The sequence below is a fragment of the Danio rerio genome, chromosome 22 (assembly GCF_052040795.2).
Source record: "Danio rerio strain M-AB ecotype USA chromosome 22, GRCz13ab, whole genome shotgun sequence".
Classification (NCBI taxonomy): domain Eukaryota; kingdom Metazoa; phylum Chordata; class Actinopteri; order Cypriniformes; family Danionidae; genus Danio; species Danio rerio.
The window spans coordinates 11,453,503-11,476,351 of record NC_141042.1 but is presented as its reverse complement, the minus strand read 5'-3'; the positions used below and the strand labels follow the sequence as shown (position 1 = coordinate 11,476,351).

At 35.8% G+C, this 22,849-nt stretch overlaps 1 protein-coding gene and 1 long non-coding RNA gene across 9 annotated transcripts in view; one reads left to right on the top strand and one right to left on the bottom strand.

Moving 5' to 3' along the window:
- arhgef18b (Rho/Rac guanine nucleotide exchange factor 18b) overlaps nt 1-22,849 on the top strand; it is a 98,408-nt gene that overhangs the window by 5,730 nt on the left and 69,829 nt on the right. For 2 of the 7 annotated variants that reach the window (XR_015521730.1, XM_087304011.1), the window contains exons 2-9: nt 7,566-7,687; nt 8,023-8,459; nt 8,991-9,141; nt 10,106-10,238; nt 12,047-12,098; nt 14,275-14,352; nt 14,450-14,561; nt 16,132-16,333. Coding sequence is in view for 4 of the 7 variants with exons in the window: in XM_087304011.1 (XP_087160137.1) it covers nt 8,293-8,459; nt 8,991-9,141; nt 10,106-10,238; nt 12,047-12,098; nt 14,275-14,352; nt 14,450-14,561; nt 16,132-16,333 (895 nt within the window). In the remaining 3 variants the exon portion in view is untranslated. Of the gene's footprint in view, nt 1-1,888; nt 1,986-7,565; nt 7,688-8,022; nt 8,460-8,990; nt 9,142-10,105; nt 10,239-12,046; nt 12,099-13,315; nt 13,361-14,274; nt 14,353-14,449; nt 14,562-16,131; nt 16,334-21,885; nt 22,059-22,849 lie in introns of those variants that run through there. The other 5 variants (XR_015521731.1, XM_087304012.1, XM_087304008.1 and 2 more) reach the window with 4 other exon arrangements.
- Nucleotides 230-22,484, bottom strand: LOC141380176 (uncharacterized). Of its 2 annotated transcripts, none has more exons than XR_015521748.1 (4): nt 22,143-22,484; nt 12,198-12,289; nt 11,990-12,076; nt 230-1,974 (listed from the first exon to the last, which is right to left on the bottom strand). It is a non-coding gene; the product is annotated as an uncharacterized LOC141380176 (long non-coding RNA). The 2 variants fall into 2 exon arrangements; XR_015521749.1 differs by lacking the exon at nt 230-1,974 and adding an exon at nt 6,216-7,676.

Sequence of the window (22,849 nt, the reverse complement as noted above, 5' to 3'; positions counted from 1 at the left end):
GCTAAGCTCTGCCCAAAAATCCGCTAGATGTCATTAGATTACATCATACGTCTATTTGCATATAACTGATGTCATCACTTTCAACTGTTTCTGTTTGTTTAACAGCCTATCGTTAATAAGGGGGTATATTTGCATGAAGCACAGGTGTTTTAATATATATTTTTTTGAAAAATCACACAGTGGCTTCTTCTACTGTAATTAAACTACTGCAAATTCCATGTTTCTTTTTGATAATTGCCTTCTGAAGATTCGCACAATTTCCAACAATTCGCACAATTGAATAAAATTTTTAACTAGACTAATGCACCAAAAAAAAAAAAAAAAAGCAAATCGTGCAGTGCAGACTTCATTAGCTTTTTGTCACATTAGCTTTTAGCACTCTTTAAGTGTTGACGCACTGAGGAATAAAGTAATTATTTTATTGAGTGTGAATCTTCTGAATGATACTATTAACAAGACTAATGCACCAAAACTGTAAAAACTGCAAGAACGCAGTGCAGGCTTCATTAGCTTTTTGATAACTGCCTTTAGATAATCGCGATTCACATTCGGTAAACATTAACGCATTGAGGAATAAAGCTATATAAAGTAATTATTTTATAGAGTACGAATCTTCTGAATGATATTATTACAGGACTAATGCACCAAAAATTATAAAAACCGCGAGTGCACTGTGCCTGCTTCATTAGCTTTTTGATAACTGCCTTCAGATAGTCTATTCCCATATGTTAAACGTTGACGCACTGAGGAATAAAGCTATGTAAAATAATTATTTTATCGAGTACGAATCTTCTGAATGATTTTATTAACAAGACTAACGCACAAATTTTTTTTTAAAACTGCGAGTGCGCAGAGCAGGCTTCATTAGCTTTTTGATAACTGCCTACAGAAGGTTGTTTCGCAATTGTTAAACGTTACCGCGCTGAGGAAGGCATTGTGCTGAAACGCTGTGCTTTGTATCACCCTGGAATGTAAATTAAAGCTATATAAAGAAATTAACAAGTGTGAATTCTCTTGTATGATATTATTAACTATATCAACACACCAAAAATTGTAAAAACCTTGAGCGCACAGTGCAGACTTCATTAGCTTTTAGTTTATCAGAAAGTGATGTTTTCTTTCACTCATCGCATGGAAACGCTGCATTTTACACTAATGTTTTATACAATAATCCTGTTTTGTGCACAAGTCTAATTCGCATCTTTGGATAGAAACGTAGCTACTGAAATTATTTCGAGGATCTTCGAGAACGTTTCAACAAACCAACTTCTGTGTTTTTCCACCATAGTCTAAAAATATATGGTTGAATCTTAAATACTCTTCCAGTCAGAAACAAAGCGACAATACCCTGACTTAAAAACACTGACTAAACAGCATTCAGATGTCGGAGATGAGGGCACATTTCCTGGAATATTTATAGACAAAAGCTGCTTTGTAAGTCTAATTTCCATTCTTGAATGGAAACTAGTAGCTACTGGCATTTTTAAAGTAAAAAGACGTCATACAGTTATCAGGATAGCCCAGTGGTTAGTGCACTGATACATATAGAGCAACAGAACTACGGGTGTCCTGAGTTCGAATATCATCTCTTGAACCAATCCCCCTCTCTCAACCATTTCACTTCCTGTCTTTCTACTGTCAAATAAAGGCAAAATGCCAAAAAAAATGTAAAAAGATGACATACAGGCTAAAGAAAAACTGATACCTGATGCCTCTGATGATACAATTCCTCCACATTACTTCCAGTGGTGCCTCTCTCTCTCCTCTCTCTCTTGCTTGCCCCTCTGCTGCGCCTCTTGACTTTGAATCATATGTTGGTTTAATCCGCCGTGGTTCCTCCTCTTATCTGACTCTGGGACTCTGGTGGTTCTCCTAAAATCTCATTGAGCACCGGAGAGACTCAGAGCTCGTCCTCATGGCAGACCCACCTCTCCACAACTCCTGGCCCTCTTTCTCCTGGATGAAGCGATGGTCCTTCAAAAGAGGTAGAGAAGACAGATGCGTCTTTCAGGATTTTGGTACCTTTCTGCTATTTTATTGTGCTTTACACTTTACTTGTAATCCCAATAATCATGGTCATACTTTTTCTTCTTCTCTTTACCATGTGCTGTACACTTTATGTTGAATATACATGAAATTAATAGTAACAGTAAATTAATATGTAATTTAGTTATATACAGCATTTAATAGAATATAGCTTAATGTAATAAGACGTTTAAATCATTTTTTAACTCTAAAAATAATTTTTAATAAGAGATTACTTAAATGATTGAAAGTTTTTTAATTTGTATTTTTTAGATATTAGTTTTACATAAATAGAATAATTGCGTATTTGGTTAAAACTAAATTATCAGTCCTTCTATTTTATGTAATTTTCTAATATTTTGGAGATTAGATTGTTTTAACAAATTTTGAGGCATAATATTTAAAATAACAGATTTTTATTTATTTATTTATTTTTTTTTTTGTATTTGCCATATTGGCAAATAGTTATTTTGCAAGATTTTCGTCTTAAAGTGGCATTTAAAAGCAAGTGATTGGACAACATGGCACTATATAAAAAAAAGTTGACAACTTAAAATTTTAAGGCAACAATCTTTAGGACGTTTTTGAGATGACCCTACCCAATTACTGCACTTGACTCAGTTTAAGTTGAGTAAACTCGAAAATGTCCTGAAGTTTGTTGCCTGGAGTCAACTTTTTTTACAGTGTGGTTTGTTCTTTAGAAATTTTTAAAAAATCTAATAATATGAATATAATAATTAAAATAAAAGTATTTCAGCCAAGGAGGGCTAAACTATGGTGGCTGAGAGAGCTTAACATGCTGCAATTTAAGAAAACATATGCAATTACAAAAATATTGAGAAAAGATCTTCATCCGTTCAACAGCACACCTGCTGCAAATCCTTACAACACAAACAGATTTGTAAAAATGCGCTGCATTTTCTCACAACGTAAACATATTAATAAAACATGCTGCATAAAACATGCTGCATTTTCTCACAACGTAAACAAATTAGTAAAATGCGCTCCATTTTTTCACAACGCAAACACATTGTTAAATCGTGCCGCATTTTCTCACAATGTAAACAAATAAATAAAACGTGCTGCGTTTTCTCACAAAGAAAACAAATTAATAAAACGTGCTGCATTTTCTCACAACGCAAACATTTTACGAAAACGCATTTCTTGCGAAACATTTTTTCACAACACAACAGAAATATTTCAAGGAGACTCTAAAACATGACGCACCTGGCTATTTAGGTTAAGGTTATTTAGGCTTATAAAATACAAAAGTCAAGGGAATCAGGATGTTACAATAAAAAAAAATAAAAAACATCTTTCAAAGATCACCTACAACTTCACTGAGCAATAGTTACAGCACAGCAGCATCCCTTAGTTACCCTTAGAACATTTCTGTTGTGTGAGAAAATGCAGCATGTTTTCGTAAATTTATTTGTGTTGTAAGAAAATGCAGCTCATTTTCGTAAATTGTTTGCATTGTAAGAAAATGCAGCGCGTTTTCTTAATTTGTTTGCGTTGTGAGAAACTGTAGTGTGGAAATCTGCTAATTTATAATTTTTTTTTACAGTGCACAATATATGACAAAAACATATAATATTTCATAAAGATTTTTCCTTAAACCATAACCCTTAAAAAGTACCGATCATGGGAAGAAAAGGTTTCCAAAATGTCACAAGCAGTTTTATTAAGATTATAATCAAATAATATGAGTGCCTTTAAACTTTTTGTTCAAATTTCAATACCTAAACGCTGTGGTCGTGAAAACACAAAGAATAAAGCTGTAGATTTCAAGCTCACATAAAAAAGAACAGTATTTGTGTCTCCGTCAGCATTGAAAGCACGTTGGGTGTTGTTTATTGTGCTTTGTGAAGTGGAGAGAATCAGTCGTGTGTATCTGGTGTGGTGGTTGTTTCTTGCTCTATAAATAGGCGTTACAGGGCAGTGTTTGCTTGTGGTCGCATTGATGTTCATGCAGCTGCAGTCTGTCCACAGCACCGGACTGTTATATGTATCTGTATAATGTGTTCATGACCTGACACTCACTAAACCACATCTTCACACTTCTTTCTTTCTCTCTCTGTGATTGTGTCACTCACTACTGTCCTTCGCCACTGCACTCTACAAGGAATAATACGGTGTGTGTATATTTAGATGCCAACGGAGAGTTTGGCGCTCTAACAAGTGATGAGAGTTTCAATGTGCAGGAATGTTTATTGCTGCCTTGTCATATCTTCAGCTGTCTGTGCTGTACTTTATAGAGAACACGAGATTACATTAAATACTGTACTACAAATAGTGAAATGGATGAATATAATTTACATGTGGATGGATGGATGGATGGATGGATGGACATACTATATGGATAGATGGATGAATGGACAGATAGACAGACAGAGATATATACTTTGTGTAGTGATAGATGGATGGATGTACTTTGCATATGGATGGATGGATGGATGATGGATGGGTGGATAAATGGGGTGGTGGGTGGCTGGATGAATATATTTTGCTTGTAGATGGATGGATGGATGGAGGGATATACTTTGCATATGGATGGATTTGCATATGGATGAATCGATGGATAGATGGATGCAAAAATATACTATATAAATGGGTGGATGGATGGACAGACAAACATATATACTTTGCTTAGTGATAGATAGATGGATTGATGGATATACTTTCTGTATGGATGGATGGATGGGTTGGTGGGTGGCTGGATGGATATATTTTGCTTGTAGATTGATGGAGGGATGGGTGGATATACTTTGCATATGGATGGATTTGCATATGGATGGATGGATGGATGGATGGATGGATGGACGGATGGATGGATGGATGGATGGATGGATGGATGGATGGATGGATGGATGGATGGATGGATGAATCAATGGATAGATGGATGCAAAGATATACTATATAGATGGATGGACTAATGGTCAGACAAACATATATACTTTGCTTAGTGACAGACAGATAGATAGATAGATAGATAGATAGATAGATAGATAGATAGATAGATAGATAGATAGATAGATAGATAGATAGATAGATAGATAGATAGATGGATGGATGGATGGATGGATGGATGGATGGATGGATGGATGGATGGATGGATGGATGGATGGATGGATGGATGGATGGATGGATGGATGGATGGATGGATGGATGGATGGATGGATGGATGGATGGATGGATATACTTTCCATATAGATAGATGGATGGATGGGTTGGTGAGTGGCTGGATGAATATATTTTGCTCGTAGATGGATGGAGGGATGGGTGGATATACTTTGCATACGGATGGATTTGCATAAGGATGGATGGATGGATGTATGCAAAGATATACTATATAGATAGTTGGATGGATGAACGGACGGACAGACAAACATATATACTTTGCTTAGTGATAGATAGATGGATAAATGGATGGATGGATGGATGGATGGATATACTTTCCATATAGATAGGTGAATGGATGGGTTGGTTGGCTGGATGGATATATTTTGCTTGTAAATGGATGGGGGGATGAATGGATATACTTTGCATCTATGTGGATTTGCATATGGATGGATGGATGGATGGATGGGTTGGTGGGTAGCTGGCTGGATGAATGAATGGATAGAAGGATGGGTGAATGGATATACTTTGCTTGTAGATAGATGGATATCATTTCCATATGGATAGATGGGTGGATGGATAAATATAATTTCATGTAGATAGATGGGTTGGTGGGTGGCTGGATGGATGGATATACTTTGCTTGTAGATGGATGGTTGGATATACTTTGCATATAGATGGATGGATAGATAGATATATTATATAGATGGATGGACGGACAGACAGATATAGTTTGCATATAGATGGATGGTCAAACATACAAATATACGTTGCTTAGTGATAGATGGATATACTTTGCATGTAGATGGATTAGTGAGTGGCTGGATGGATATATTTTGCTTGTAGATGGATGGAGAGATGGGTGGATATACTTTGCATTTTGCTGGATTTGCATATGGATGGATGGGTAAATGAATGGATATATTATATAGATAAATGGATGAACGGACAGACAGACAAAAACACTTTGCTTTAGTGAGACAGATAGATAGATAGATAGATAGATAGATAGATAGATAGATAGATAGATAGATAGATAGATAGATAGATAGATAGATAGATAGATAGATAGATAGATAGATAGATAGATAGATAGATAGATAAATAGATAGATAGATAGATAGATAGATAGATAGATAGATAGATAGATAGATAGATAGATAGATAGATAGATAGATAGATAGATAGATAGATAGATAGATAGATAGATAGATAGATAGAGAAATGTTTTGTATATGGATGGATGGATAGATGAATGGATTGATATAGTTTATAGATGGATGGATGGATGGATGGATAGATGATGTGCACACACCTTGAAGTGTGTAAAAAAAACATGTTTTCTGCGGTAGACCTACAGTAACCCTTGTAAACGCTGAGAGGCCCCTTTGTTTAAGTGTTCATGTTGGAGCATATGGTGAGAAAGGGGCAGCCATAAAAGGATATTTGAAGATGACAAGCATCATAGTGCTCTTATGGTTTACATATCGCATGTCTGATTCAGATACAAACAACCTTACTGCACTCAGACTCTGTTGTTCCTCTAGAGCCCAGATGATTTACACTAGTAAATGCTCTATTGCTCCTTTCATCCATCGTTTAAGGATAGGCAGTCGGTGAAGCAGGAATATTGTGGTTTGGACTTTGGTTTCTGGGGTTTCTCACGGTACATATATCGTCGTCATAATTACAAGTGGACAGGTACACTAAAGTATAGAAAGATGAATTCAGCAGTCACACAATATGTATGTGTCATAATTTAACATTTAAGGAATGTTCTTGAGAGTTTCTTTGCTATTCCCAAAATAGACCAATGCATCCATATTGGTTCAGCATTCCTTGGTTCTTTAGATGCATTAGGTCTTATATGGCTTTCTGAACAACCTTAAAGGGATGGTTCACCCACAACAACAAAACATTCTGTCATAATTTACTCAAAAGAAGTTAAATGTTCAACAGAGGAAGGTTTGGGACCACTTAAGGAGAGTAAATAATGAGAACATTTTCAGTTTTAGTTGAACTATCTAAAGGTTTTCCTAGGCATCAGGCTGTAGGTTGAATCAAATACAACCCCGGGTTTTGCTTCTGTAAACTAGTGCTTCCATCGTGCATCAGATTAAGATCTTCTGTTTACAGCGAAACGTTTCCAACTTCTACTGACTCCATCTGTGTGTTGATGTAATATTCTGAAGTTATTGAAAGCCACTGATAACGTCTGGCAGAACAGTATCTCTACTATTGCTGTAACAATCTTTACGGATAAACATCGGAGATATGATGTAATTAGATATCCAGAATGTTACACTTAATTTGTTTTGTCTGATCCTTTTGATAAGACGCCTCAGTAAAGGCAACACTGCCAGTCGCAGTTGTGGATAATATCTCTTGCTTAATTCATTGTGAAACGATTTGTGTTTCAGCTTCAGATTGCAAGCCATGCACTCAAGTTCGTATCCCAGTCTCAGCGCCCAGCTCTTCCTCTTCCTTGTCCCCGGCCTCCATTCCAGAAGACGTCTTCTTCAGCAGTTCTCCTGAGGAGAAGGTAAGTCTCCATAAATTAAACCCCAAATTGAGATGATGAGGATGATACACAATCCCCCAAAACAATTACTAAGAGCAGAGTGAGATTGAATGTAAAGCAATAGAATCTTGAAACCTTGATCAAGGTCCTTTACCTTGCTTCCTCAGTGTGGTTTTGTCCTTGGAACAAGTACGCTGTATTGGATAAATGTGTCATCAATTATAAGTTTATCACACAAGAAGTTCAACTGGCTGTATCCACTTTCGGTTCAATGACACTAGCCTGAATCTGACTTCACGTCACATTATTAGTCATGTTGTGAGAAAGTCAGCTGTATTTGGGTTTTCTTTTCTCAGAGGAACTTCTTGGCTGAGAGTGACGAGTGCAGCAGTGAGGAGGACCTTTTAGACCTCTGCCCTTCCCTAAGAGATTCAGAATATTTCAGAGACCTGCAACTCGGATCAACCGAGCCACAAAACACACAACCTACAGCCTTGAACGCACCCAACAAGAGTCCTACTTCTTTGATACCTCTTCTGTCGACACCAGAAAGCGAATCCGACCAGGATTTCACAGAGTCAGACACCCAGCAACTTTTGCAGATAGACCACACTTTGATTTCCAGCATGGATCGCTTGATTGCTGTCAAAACCTCAGAGTCTCAGGATTATCCGCCGTCCGACCAAGATGAGGACTCAGACATGGATACCTTTCCTATATTGGTTAGATCAATGTCCACATCTCGTAGGCACAGCTGGGAATGTCCAGTGTCTCCGATTGACCTTGGAAGAAGGTATGACTCACTTTTTCAGTAGTCCTAAAGAGTTAAAGTGGTTGGACACATTTTAAATTTCTAAGGCTACATTTACACGACAATGATGTAGCCAAAAAAGTTTTTCTCTTGCACTTTAAAAAAAAAAACGGTTTAGACATTCTTTAAATCAATGATGTATTACGCATACCATGCCAGAATTCGGTCAATTTTTTATCAGCAGTATCTGTAAGGAAGTGATAATGTACCACCTGGTGAATCGGTGCTGATGTGTATATAGAATTTGCCGGGTTGTCCAAGATGCACCTCTTCTTTTGGTTGTAATGTGGAGTAAATCCACACTTTGTTAATGAAGCATTACCAAACCCTTAAGCAACAACAACACTACCACATACTCCACCATTGTTGTGTGTTTGTTTGCTCTTGCACCTACACCTTTCTACAAATGTACAATGGATATGCAAGATGTCAGTTTGTAAAGACTTTCATGTTTGAGTGCATGTTGTCTGTTTGGATCACACCAATGTAAACATTGCATGGTTATGTGTGTAGGTTCAGCTTAGACACTGCCGGAATTGACAGCGATGGGGAAAGAGAAGTCCAGTGTCTGGCCAAAAGTTCCCTTTTACCATCATCCTCCTTCTCCGAAAGTTCAGTGGAAGAAGCAACCAGTGCTGTTGAAAGTGAAAGTCCTAAAACACAAGTAACTATCCTTAGTCAAGTATGATGAAAACAGTATCTTAGTATAAGCAGAGCAAGGCACTCATTCTGGAGGGCTACTGTCCTGCAGAGCTTACTGGGGTTGCAAGGAAGCTAATGCTCCAGGAACAGAGTTGGATACCCCTGTAGATACTGTTAAAGTTAAATAGGAAGTCGGAATAGTTCACCAAAAAATTTAAATGACCCCATAATTTACTCACCCTCAATCTATCCTCAGAAGCTCAGAAAATAGACATGTCTTGCACACTTACCACACAGTTTTTTTACCACAGAGGACATTGACAAACAAGGAAATGAGTTGGCTTGGTGTTACTGTATAACATTATACGGTCACACTTTACAATAAGGTTCATTAGTAAATGTTAAGTAATGCATTTACTAACATGAACAAACATTGAACAATACATTTACTGCAGTATTTATTCATGTTAAAAAACGTTAGTTAATAAAAATACAGTTGTTCATTGTTAGTTCATGTTAACTCATAGTGCATTAACTAATGTTAACAAGCATGGACTTAAATCTTATTAATGCATTAGTAAATGTTCAAATATGATTAATAAATACTGTACAAGTGTTGTTCATGATTAGTTTATGTTAGTTAATGCATTAACTAATGAACCTTATTGTAAAGTGTTACCCATTATACAGTGTATTATTCACACAATGCCATGTACATACCTCTACCCATTTTATGTAAACACATCATTCAGCTTTATAAGACATACGTTAAACTTACCAGTGTATGGGTTAGTTTGCTGATGAATTTATGCGTTTTTGGGAGCTTCAAAATAAGAGTCACTATGCTACATAATTATACAGCTTGGAAGAGTCAGAATAAAATAATAAAAGTCAAAATACAATAATGACTTGAGGGTGAGTAAATTATAGGCTAATAAATTACTTTATTTCTACTCCTTTAACATTTTGACATGTTTTGTTTTTAGCGACAGCAGCCGTCCACACCAACAAAGACCATTTATTCCAGATCTGAGATTCTGGCGACTGATGAAAAATCGCAAGCTGAAAGAGTATCCCGCATACTGGAGACTTCCAAGCAGGCTGCCAGGGAGGCCGGAGGTGAGTGAAAAAGATTCTCCAATTAGGGGGAAAACTGTGGTCAGGAAGAGTTGCGTTCTCATGGGCTAAAGCTGACAGATAAATCAAATGTTATTTTTTGAGAAGGAATTCTAGGATCAAAAGCCGCAATATTTTTCTCCTTCGGGGAAACAGAAATGAAACCAGTAAGAGAAACTCAAAAAATTGGTAACACTAGTTTCAGTACAGTACCAATACAAACTGTTTGCTACTGGGTTATTAGCTGCTATTGTGTTAATATATGTGTTGATATATTGTGTAACTTGATATTGTCTGTTTATTAGTACTTAGTAGCAGTAGTTTATTAGTACTTACAAAGTATAATCCTAACCAATAATAACCATAATTAATAATTCCTTACATTTATGTAGCGCTTTTCTAGACATTCAAAACGCTTTACACATTGGGGGGAATGTCCTCATCCACCACCAGTGTGCAACATCCACCTAGATGACCGCACACCACATAACAGCTGATTGGTGGAGAGGAGTGATGAAGCCAATTATAATATGGTGATTGTTATGAGGCTATGATGGACAGAGGCCAGTGGGCAAATTCAGAGATAAACCCCTATTCTTTTTCGAAGGACATCCTAGAATTTTTATAATGACCACAGAGAGTCGGTTTAATGTCTCATTCGAAAGACGGCGCTCACTGAGCAGTATAGAGTCCCCTTCACTATACTGGGGCATTAGGACTCACACAGACCACAGGCTGAGCACCCACTGTTGGCCTCAATAACACCACTTCCAACAGCAACCTAGTTTTTCCCATGAGGTCTCCCATATGACCAGGTGCAGCCCTGCTTAGCTTCAGTGGGCGACAATGTGAAAGTTGCAAAGAGCTAGCTGCCAGCAATACCTAAACCCAACTACTACCTTACTAACTATTAACAAGCAGCAAGTTAGTAGTTTATTGAGCTAAAAGGTGTAGGGCCCGTCCACACAAACACATGGACTTTTTTCTAAACGTTTTTGCTGTTTGTCCACATGAAAACGGAGTATCGGGTGACTGAAACTGAAACTTTTCTGTCTTTATTTAGACAAAGAATTTTCAAGGAGGCAAGGGTCGATCACAGGAGCAAACAGAATCAAAAAGGGCAATTTAAAAGAGTAGTCAAAACCAGGAAAGAGATCTGTACAGGCGGCTAAAATCAAAAATCAACAAACAAAGCAAAGAATCAAAACACGGCAAGGAGAAACTATTCATAATGCTACAGGTAGAACAAATCTCAGCAACAATGTGTGTGTGTGCGCGCGTGCTGTCTTTATAGCCCATTTGATTAGTCCTGAACAGCTTCAGCTGTGTGTTTTTTTTATCAAAGGTGAGCCGGAACAGGTATAGGCATAAAGGTTTGATGGAATTTCTAGTTCACTTGGTGGCAGAATTGTGGTTCTCCAGCGATTGTAACAGTTGTCATGTTTGCATTGACTTGTATGTGGTTTACTCATGAAAATACTTAATTCCCTTTTTGGAAAGAACCCAGCATAAAAGTGTCATTATCGCCACCTGTTGGTTCGGCATGCCCTTAACATGAATTGCTGTGTGTTCAGGCGTTTTCATCTGGACAAAGTTTTTTTTTTAAAGCAGGGAAAACTGTTAATAAAAATATCCATGTACATGGCCTTAGTTACTGTTTTGTTAATAGCTAGAATTACACCTTTAAATAAAGTGTGATCTAATAATCATATATGTTGTTATGAAACTTAACCCTCAAAGTACTATTTAAATACCTCTGTGTTTAAATATTAAGTGTATCATCCAATCTTCTTCTTGCTTTGGGATTCCAGAAGAGCATGAGTCTGAAGAGGGGCTGCAGTCTGGAGAGGGACGGAGTCACGTGTAAGTCTCCACATTCATGTTTTGCTAATGAGTACTGTAGTAGCTATCACAAGATTGTTTTGAGTCAGTGAAGTTATGTAATACTAAAGGATTACTGACCTTGGAATCGGTCAAGACAAATCAAGAATCTTCAGTGATGGCTTCCTGGAATAGCTGGGGCAGCAAGTCTGTTCTGTCTTAATTATCTGATGCTGGGATCAAACACAAATTAGACACTTCCTTATCACTGTATGAATGCTAAACGTATTAGCAACTTTGTATTAGCATCGCCTGTTTATGATGAATCCCTTGAGGCCTTTCTCATTTGTAAATAGTGTGCTAAATAGAATTGTAAATTACTTTGTAGTAGTAAAATGTAGTGTTTACTATACATTACTATAGTATTTTTATGTTTAAAGGGTTGCTAGTATTTTAACAAGATTGAATGTTACTTTTTTGAATGTAAAACAGTAGAATCTTGAAACCTTAATCATTTTGTTATCATGCTACTAATGTGTTAGCATGTTCTTTCCATATTTAAAACATGTTGCAGCATGTTCTTAAATGATTCAGCAGGTTGCAAGTATGTTATAGTATGACAAAAACGCTAGCTAGCTTCCCGTGTTGTTATCATGTTTCTATATTTTGCTAACATGTTTCATTATGTTGCTAGCATGTTAGCCTGTTTAACACTGTGGTTCTCAACTGTGTTAGAACATGCTGCAACAATTGTTTGAGAAAAAAATAATACTTCAGTCCTATGCTTATCTATTTCCTGTCATAGGACTGCCAATATTTTTTAGCTAATTTACAGCCATAAACCACTTGCTATCTAGTAGTGAGCTGCACCTTCTACTGGGGGAGGGGCATTCTTATTTTAGAGAGTTTTTGATTGGACAAGAGTGTAGTGCAAGATGATGTCACTGTCATCTGTTTTCTTTAAAATACACATAATTTGTATTTGAACTTTTAGGAGCACACTAGCATAACTTTAGCACTAGCATAACTAGCCAACCTAATTTACCAATCCCTGAGCAACAGTTTTTGTGGTTGTTGTTGCATTTCTGCGTGTTTTTTGTGGTTTAAGCTGAGGAAAAGTCGTGGGTGATTTGATTCTAGCCCACCATTGAGCTACCGTTGGCAGTAGATTTTGCTCTGATGGTTTTATTTGGACAGCGGCCCACCATGTGCCCTCCTACTGCCACACATACTTAGCCTCAGTGTCTTGTTTGTCTCAGGCTGATGGTACAGAAAGTTCTACAGGAGCTTAAGCAGTATCATGGGTAAGTAAACAGTGTGAAGGAGCCTGTCATGCCCTCCTACAAACTAACAGCGCTAACACGAGCGCCACTGGCCCACGTTTGGTTTGCCGGCCAGAAATAGAAAGCATTGTTTGTCACTTGGCTGTCTTAAACATGTTTGTGCGTTTTGTGATGTATTTTATTTCAGCGTTTAACAGTCTTGCTGTATTTTTATAAGCCTGATGAGGTTTTTCTTTCTGGTTAGGATGCCCTTGTTTATCTCTAAAAGCTGCATGATAAACCAGAGCGTGCTTAAACAAGGTCATGAAACCTTTGCACAGTAGCTGACGCTTCTAACAGCAGGCTATGTTCAAAATGGAATACTAACAGACTGCTTAATGCATACTTGGTGTAAAAAAAAACATAACTTCTTCGGTAGTTACATGATAATATACAATAGTATGTGCGTAGTCACATCATCCCATTGTCCTGCATGTTTAATTGTAGTAAATGTTTATATTTGATGTAAAATAGTTTAATTTGAAAAACAAAATGATGATCAAATTAAATAAGTCATAAGCTCAGAAACTCCCAGGAAGTGTCAAAATTATAAAATGAAAACACACAATTCTGGTAAGAGGTCAACTTTTTGAGATATTTTAGGATGTTGACTGAGAATTGATTTGAATGTATTGCATAAAAGTACAACTTTGATGGGGGAAAAAAATCATAATTGTGTCAATAAAACTTACAGATATGAGAAAAATAAAATAAATTATCTTTTTAAACAAATGTTTTTTAATTCTATGGCATAAACAAGGTTTCATATATTCACATGCTGCACACTACAAAATAGTATGTTAATATTCCAATTTGAACATACCCAGGTAATAAATGTTTTCAGTGGAGATATTTAATGATTAATCCTGATCTTGATAATACTGTATTTTCTTCAGGGCGAAACGCAGAAATTCAAGCACTGACAGAAAAGAGGTGACTGGGAACTTCACATGGTATGAGTTTCTGGCCCATGAGTAAGTCTTTGACGTTCTTTCTTGTATTTGGATTGCACATTTTTGCTTCTAAAAAACATTTTAATGTTAAAATGGATTGGTGTATCTTTGTTTATAGAAATGACGAGGAAGAGGAGGATCGGCCGGAGCGTCCAGAAAGAGGCACCAAAGTCAAGCGGACTCTGAGTTCACTGAGGAACCGCATGACCGGATCCTTCAACAAAGACAAAGTAATCAAACACACTGATTCTCACTGTCTCTCAGCCTTGGGAGTATATTCATGTCCATTTCTGCAGAACTATGCTGTAACTTTAGTGTCACTGCAACTTCCTCTATTGTTGAAAACAGAGAGACTATAAATTTGCTCATTTAGGCTATGGGGAAGTTTTGACTTGTTCTTTTAACAAACAAAGTGGCATTTCTTTATCAGTTGGCAATTGATCATTTTATACAGGATTTTTTTGTTTATTTTGGTCATATAGCTTAAAATTTATTGTCAATAAATATATTTTATTACTCAAGTCTCAAGAAGAACTGTCGAAGTCACATTATTATGCCAGCAAATTGTTAGAACAAACTAGCAACATGCTAAAGCATATTAGTGATGTGTTACAACTTGCTATAAATTTGCAACAGAAGTAAAAGCAAGCTAGCAGATTGTTAAAAAATAGTAGCAGCATGCTAAATCTTGTTCAAAACAAGTTAAAACATGCTAGCATTATGTTAGAACATACTACCATGCCGCAACATGTTAGAAACATGCAATAACATGCTAGCAAAATGATGAAATGTTATCAAAGTGTAAAAACATCTTTGCAACATAAAGAACAAATGCCAGGAAGTAAAAGTAACACACTAAATCTTGTTTAGAACATGTTAAAACATGCTAGCATTATGTTAGAACATGCTAACGTGCTGCAACATGTTAGAAACATGCCATAACATGCAAGCAAAATAATGAAGGATGTTAGCAAAGTGTAAAAACACTAACAAAAATATCAGGAAGTTGTTAAAACATTGCTAAATCATGTTAGGATCATGTTACAGCATTTTAGCAATCTGTAAGAACATGCTAGAAACTAAATTTAAAGTAAATAGTACTATATTGTGTTTTGATGAATAGTAAAGCACAGTTAATCTATTCTGCTAATTCTATAGTTGCTAATACAACAACTAAAGTAATATAAAAAAATGACTGTAGTTTAGGCTATATTATAGAGTATTTTGGGGTATATTATAGGGTATATACTACATATAAAGAATACTACAGTAATTAAAACAGTTGATCAGTTGATTATAGTTATTACTACAGTATGCTGCAGCATTCATTACCAAAGTGTTGTAAATACTACAGCAGGGGTCAACAATCTCGGTCCTGGAGTGCCGGTGTTCCTGCAGGATTTAGCTCCAACTTGCTTCAACACACCTGCCTGGATGTTTCAAGTATATCTAGTAAGACCTTGCTTAGCTTGTTCAGGTGTGTTTGATTAGCGTTGGAGCTAAAATCTGCAGGACACCAGCCCTCCAGGAACAAGTTTGGTGATCCCTGCACTACATTATATAATACATTGCTGTAGTATGGTTCAAAAGCACTGTAATATTTACTATAAATTACTATAGTACTTTTTACATGTGAAACATCTACGTTGGTCTTGATGAATATTGTTATCTAGTTATATTGTAGTACAATATTGTAGTACAAATTATGGCTTGATTTGGGTTTGTTTATATTTTTCTAAATCTGTGAGTCTGTTGTTGTAGCTAATTGCTAATGCTACACCTATCTTTATCTGTTTCCAGGGTAAGAATCGTGAGAAGGAGCAGCACAAAGAAAAGGGCAGAGAGAGAGAAAAGGATAGAGAGAAAGAGTTGAGCGAGCGTGTGAAAGTGCGCCGGCGCAGCGTCAGCGGCCACCAGCTCGTGCCCGGATCTTTCTCCAGCTGCGCCACATGTACACTGTGCAGCAAAACCCTGCAGAGGAAGCATGGCTTGCAGTGTTTGAGTGAGTCTCACACACACACACAAACACATAAACACCTGTGCACACGTGCATCTGCCCTGCCACCAATACTACACACGCCGTTTTTCTGCCACCACAGTGCATGCCACTGTAAACACCAGGCTTTTGTATCCATCTCTCACGGCCTTTTGTTTGATTTCAAGCTCTGATAAAGTGTCATCTGCTTGACCAAGTGACTCGTTCTGTCATGTGACGCGCTTGTGTTTTGGCTGTTTTGCAACGTGCTTTGTGCTGTGGGTCCGCGGACACATGAACTAGTTTGATCTTATCAGGTTGCATGGTGACTGTGGATGTTTAAAAGAGGATGCGCTGCGATGTCATTACATTTTTTTTGCATGTAGAACTAAAAAGGTTATTTAATTTTTTTTTATTAATATTCGGATAATTTTTTTAATTGACATGGGTGGAGATTAGTACAAGTTTCTAGTACTATTTCTGCCAAAGAATTCAAATAAATGAATAAATAAATAAATTTAATTGCGACTTTTTAGCTCACAATTCTGACTTTTTATTTTTTTTTCTCGTGGTTCAAATGAAAATAATATGAATTGTGAGGTTTAAATTTGGAATTGTGAAGAAAAACAAATAGAATTATGATGACTTATGACTGTTCGAAAGAGTTCAGATTTCCGAACTTCAGATTACTTTAGATTAATAGTTGCCCAGGTACACTCAGGTACTCTGTTAAATGCTGGGTTATTTCAACCCAAATTGGGTAAAATATGGACTAACCCAAACATTGGGTTAAATTTGGTCCTATTAATTTAATTATTTAAAAATTAAACCAGCAGTTAGTGTAGTCCGTATTACAGCCAGAATTAGGTTAAAATAACCAAGCATTTTTTAGAGTAGTCTTTATTTTATTACTTGCTGTTCTGAAACATTGTTCAATTCATAAAAATCTATATTTTTTCTCCAATTCTTGAGATTCTAACCAGCAATTCTAATGTTTTTTCCCCTCAGAACTATGAGTTCATTTCTAAAATGCGAGTTTGCTTTCTGAAAATTCTGACATCATTTGTAGCAGTTTTTACTGTGTAACTTGCAAGCTACACAATATTAGAATTGTAGGATGTTAGGTTGCACTTATAAGAAAGTAATATCTAAATATTGTAATAATCTGTGGCAGAAACAATCTCCTAAATTTTATTAACAGTTGCCTGTAGCTTATGATTCACATTAGGGGTTTCTGTTTATTTATGCTTTTGCATTAGATTAAATGACCTGTTGATGTAAAAAGTTCAAAAATGGGTTATGAAAATAATTTGTAAAAGAAAAAAAATTACAAAAAAAAGTTCTTTAGAAATGGTCAAAAGTTGTACATTTCCTGACATTTTCGTGTTTTAAAACAATAAATCATCTGGATTGATCATGTAAAGTCTAGTACAAAAAGCTGCCAGTACACTTATTTATCTATTTATTTAAAATATATATTATTTGTGGTTATAGTGGTTTTATTTCAGTATGATGACCGATTTCCAACTGAAATATAATATTGAGTAGGGGGCGGGTTTTTATTTTTGCGCTCCTCCTCTTATCTTTCACTCGCAGCAAACTAATAGTTGGAGTGGACATGGGTAAGCTTTTCCCACCCAATCCGTCCGACTGACATCATGAGAGATGGACAGTCAGTCCAGAGCAGAAGCAAACGTTCAAACTTTGAATAAATATTACTAAAACAGAAAGTTTATTTCATTGGGATTACAATTGTTTGTCTTAAGACTAACAATGTGCGCTAGCTAGGGCTGTGACGAGATCTTGTGAGACAGGGAGGTGAAAAGTTGTATTGTGCGTTGTGATGTTATGATGGAGCGTGAGGGTGAATTAGTTTAGCATTTTATGATTTTTTTTTTTCAGTTGAATACAATATATATATAACATTATATATTTCATCATTGTCTCGTGGAGTAAGCGTCTCGTCACACCCCTAGCGCTAGTAGGGCGCAAAAAGGGGGTATGCAGTATGTGCGCCGCATAGGGGAGCCACACGTGGAGGGGGCGCCATTGTGACAAAAATATTTTTATTAGAATTATCCTTATTAAAAGCTTCAAATAATAAAAATAAATAAATATGTTTTGTTAATATTTTTTTGTTTAGTTGAATAGTTTATTTTGAGTTTAATATAGTATTTTATTCAATAAAAAATCACACCATGAGTTGCATACGTTGGCACACGTTTTAATTCAATATCATTTAACACAATAACATGCAGTCACACAGCCAAGTGCAAAGTGTACATGTAGATGTAACTTAAAATTTTTATCAAAATAAACTGTCTGGGGTCAAAAGTTATAATTGATCAATATTTTTTAAATAATTAAATATTAATTAATTATTATTTTGCCAAAATAAGAGGGATCACACAAAATGTATGTTATAATTCATATATTTCAGATAAAATAGAAAATAATATTTGAATAAAGACATTCCCCTATATGAATTTTATTTGACTATAATGATTCTTAACCCTGTTAAATCTGACACATTAACAAATGAATATTCACTTTTGTTGGAACTGAATGGTTTATTAATCTGTCTATCAAGATTTATTTTTATACTATATAGATGTTTTTTATAAATTTATTATGTCTCATATTGATACAGCAGGCCTTTTGGTAAATTTTTGTGCTCAAAACTATTTTAATTTTAATTACAAAAAAGTTTGCCCTTAACATTTTGATAAAATAGAACATTTCAGGCAGTTTAACTTTGTGAGAGGTGCAATAGCAGTTTCAGTCAATTATTAATGCAAAGGCAGACCTTACATCTTTCAAATGAGAAGTGACTGCATTTTTTGTTCTTTTGCCCTTTAGGACTCCCATATCTATCATTTTGTTTTCGCAAATGCGCAAAAGGTACAGAAGCAATGCACGTCAAGGTGCTATAATCATTTAGTGAGGAAAATAAAACTGAGAAGAAATTATTTGTTACTTAACATGCTTAATGTACTACTTCATGCCATTTCAGTTGTGTTCAGAACTGCAAATGTATTTGTTTGAATCATGTTGATGAGGAGAAAAATATCTTTAATATATTCATGGAAAATTTTCTTATTTGCCTGTTATAAAAAAAAATAGTTGGGTTGGTGGTGATGGGGGGATAGCATACCCCTCAGTACATGTGTAGTTGCGCCCCTGAGCATTAGCACAATAAACATTGTCAATTTTGTTTTCAGGCAGACTTTAGCATGAACAAATCTGTTATTAATTGGTAATCTGTCCCTTTAACAGTCACTAGTAAAATCCTCAGGACTTTAATTGGAAAGTACCCTGGTGTTTAACGTCTGAAGTGACTTTGAGTGAAGTTATTTTAGTAAATAAAAGATGCTGTTCATTTTGAAACCATGAGTTCATTTCTTGATTGTTTGTTTCCCTATTATAAGAAGCCTTTGACGTTTACTTGCAGAAAAGGAGAAACAGAAGTGTTGCTATAGGTCATTAGTTTGTCACGGTCTAATATTTTAACTACACCACCCATTCCTGTATTACGGTTTATTATTTGACCATGCTATATCAAATAGCAATGTTTTTAAATGGACGTGATACAGTTTTGTCTACATAAAGTCATCTATTGTATATTTCCTCCTTCAGTGCGGTGTGGATGTTTTTAAAGTGACTCGTGTGTTTATTCAGAGTAACAGAAAGACAATCGTCCTGTACCAACTGTAAATTTAAGGCTCTTTGGTGGCACTGGAGGAATCTAATGTATGTCTTTTTGCGTGACACTGCTTATTAAACAAGTCATGCTGATGTATTTGCTCAGACTTGAGGTTTCAGAGGAGGAAATCTCTGTGACAGTGTTTAAGTTGGTGTGAAACAGACATTCGGCAATACAGGTTTATTACAGGATACATGACGTGAACTACTGTGAGAAATACTGCACTCGACAGTTATTTGCTTACATATATTTTTAGTTAGAGGAATCAGCGAGGTAAAATTACGGAAAGCTTCATTTGGAAGTGTGTGAGATGAAAAGCAACAAGATTTGATAATAATATTAATATTAATAACAACAACAACAATAATAATAAAAACAATAATATTATTTTTAATAATAATAATAACAATAATAATAATAATAATAGTAACAACAATAATAATAAAAACAATAATATTATTTTTAATAATAATAAGAATAACAAAAATAATAATAATAATAATAATAATAGTAACAACAATAATAATAAAAACAAGAATATTATTTTTAATAATAATAATAAAAACAATAATAATAATAATAGTAACAACAATAATAACAAAAACAAGAATACTATTTTTTAATAATAAACAATAATAATAATAATAGTAACAATAATAATAATAACATTATTATTATTATTGTTATATCAAATATATGCATGTTTTTTTATTTGCAAAATAAATGCCAAAAACAATACAATACTTTATTTATTTATTGATTTTTATTTATTTGAACTACATTTATTTAAATGTGATCTGCATTAGGTGGATGAATGGAATTAGAAAAAGATGGACAGTTTTCGTTTTATTTTTTATTAACAATCCCAAATTTAAAACAGCAAACAGTTGGCTCTCATTTTTATTGTAAATAGATAATAAAAAAATATAAATAAAAACGTTATAGTATAATTTGATAATTGTATCTGTGTGTAATTTTTTTATATTAATTAGTTAAGTTGTAATAATTTATTATTAATTTAATATTGATTTATTAAAATAATATTAACATTTTTAATTATGAATTAACAAACATTGCTTAATCTATTATATATAATATATATGCATGTATTTAACATTACATTTTATATTTTCATAGACTGTTTGGAGTTTTATTCATTCATTCATTTTCTTGTCGGCTTATCCAACTTATCCAGCAAGTTTTTACGCAGCGGATGCCCTTCCAGCGGCAACCCATCTCTGGGAAACATCCACACACACATTCACACACACACTCATACACTACGGACAATTTAGCCTACCCAATTCACCTGTACCGCATGTCTTTGGACTGTGGGGGGAAACCGGAGCACCCGGAGGAAACCCACGCGAAGGCAGGGAGAACATGCAAACTCCACACAGAAACGCCAATTGAGCCAAGGTTTGAACCAGCGACCTTCTTGCTGTGAGGCGACAGCACTGCCTACTGCGCCACTGCCTCGCCTGTTTGGAGTTTTAAAATAATTACATTTAAATAATTTATAAATTCATTAATTAAAAATATTTCCCAGAGATGGGTTGAGGCTGGAAGGGCATCCGCTGCGTAAAACATATGCTGGATAAGTTGGCGGTTCATTCCGCTGTGGTGACCTCAGATTAATAAAGGGACTAAAGGCAAAAAAAATTCTAAATTATATTTAAAAAAATATATAAACAAATATATATTAATATATTTAATCAAAATATACAAAATCCGTTAAATATTTCATCCAGTCACACAAATACACCATGAGAGCAGTTCTCTCTCTGATCCTCTATCCAGTGAAACTCGCGCCTGTCTCTTTAACTGTGGAGTCGCCTGTGGAATGTGCCTGATGTCCCACAATGCTGCGCGGCGCAGTTCGGACAGTCCAGTCAGTCAATCCACATCCAGCATTCGCTATTAGCGCTGTCTTTTTGTTTATATAAGGGTTGCCAAATGTTGAGTATCGTGTTTTTAAGCGTCTGCCACTGTAACCGGACTGATACTTACGGTGATGCGCTCGTAACCTGCGTAACGGCATCATAAACGGTGAGTTCGTTAAGTGCAACAGGTGTTTGCTAACAGAGCTAATAAACACAGAGCGGCTAAAACACGCTCAAACTCTCCACAAACGTTTCTGCCGCACACGCGGGTCAGTGTCCGCTTTCTGCACTCTTTCTCTGAGAACTGTGTGAGGGTTTTGCTGAGGCTCTGTAAATTAGAGGTCAGATGTCCGTTGTGTTTATTTTCATTGGCTACTCAATCGGGTCACTGTTGCGGAGGACTTCAGGCAAACTCCTACTGCTGAGTGTAGAACAGCCGGTCATTTGTAGAACTGCGAGCCAATGAGATAATTGTGTTCAGAAAGTAGAGTAAACATGAGGAAAGAAGACGCAATAAACAATCATGACGTCGAGTTGTTCTCAGAAAGCATTTCTAGGGCGCCCTACGGGGTTACTGTGTGGTTGCTAGGGTGTTCTGGCTTGTTGGTAAGTGGTAACTAGGGTGTCATTTGTTATCTTTGTTGTGTTGTTGTTTAGCGGTTTGCTCGGTTGTCATGTTTTGTTGTCATCTGGTTGCTATGGTGGTTATGTGGTTGCTAGGGGGTTCTGGGTAGTTGCTAAAGTGTTGCTAGGTTGTTTTAAATGGCTGCAATGTAGTTGCTAGTGTTCTGACTGGTTGCTGAGTGGTTACTAGTGCCCGCTTGGTTGTTATCTGGTTTCTTTGGTGTTCTGGCTCTGGATTGTTATGTGGTTGCTGGTGTTCTGGCTAGTTGGTGAGCGGTTACTAGGGCCCTTTTGGTTGTTATCTGGTTTCCTTGATGTTCAGATTTGTTGGTG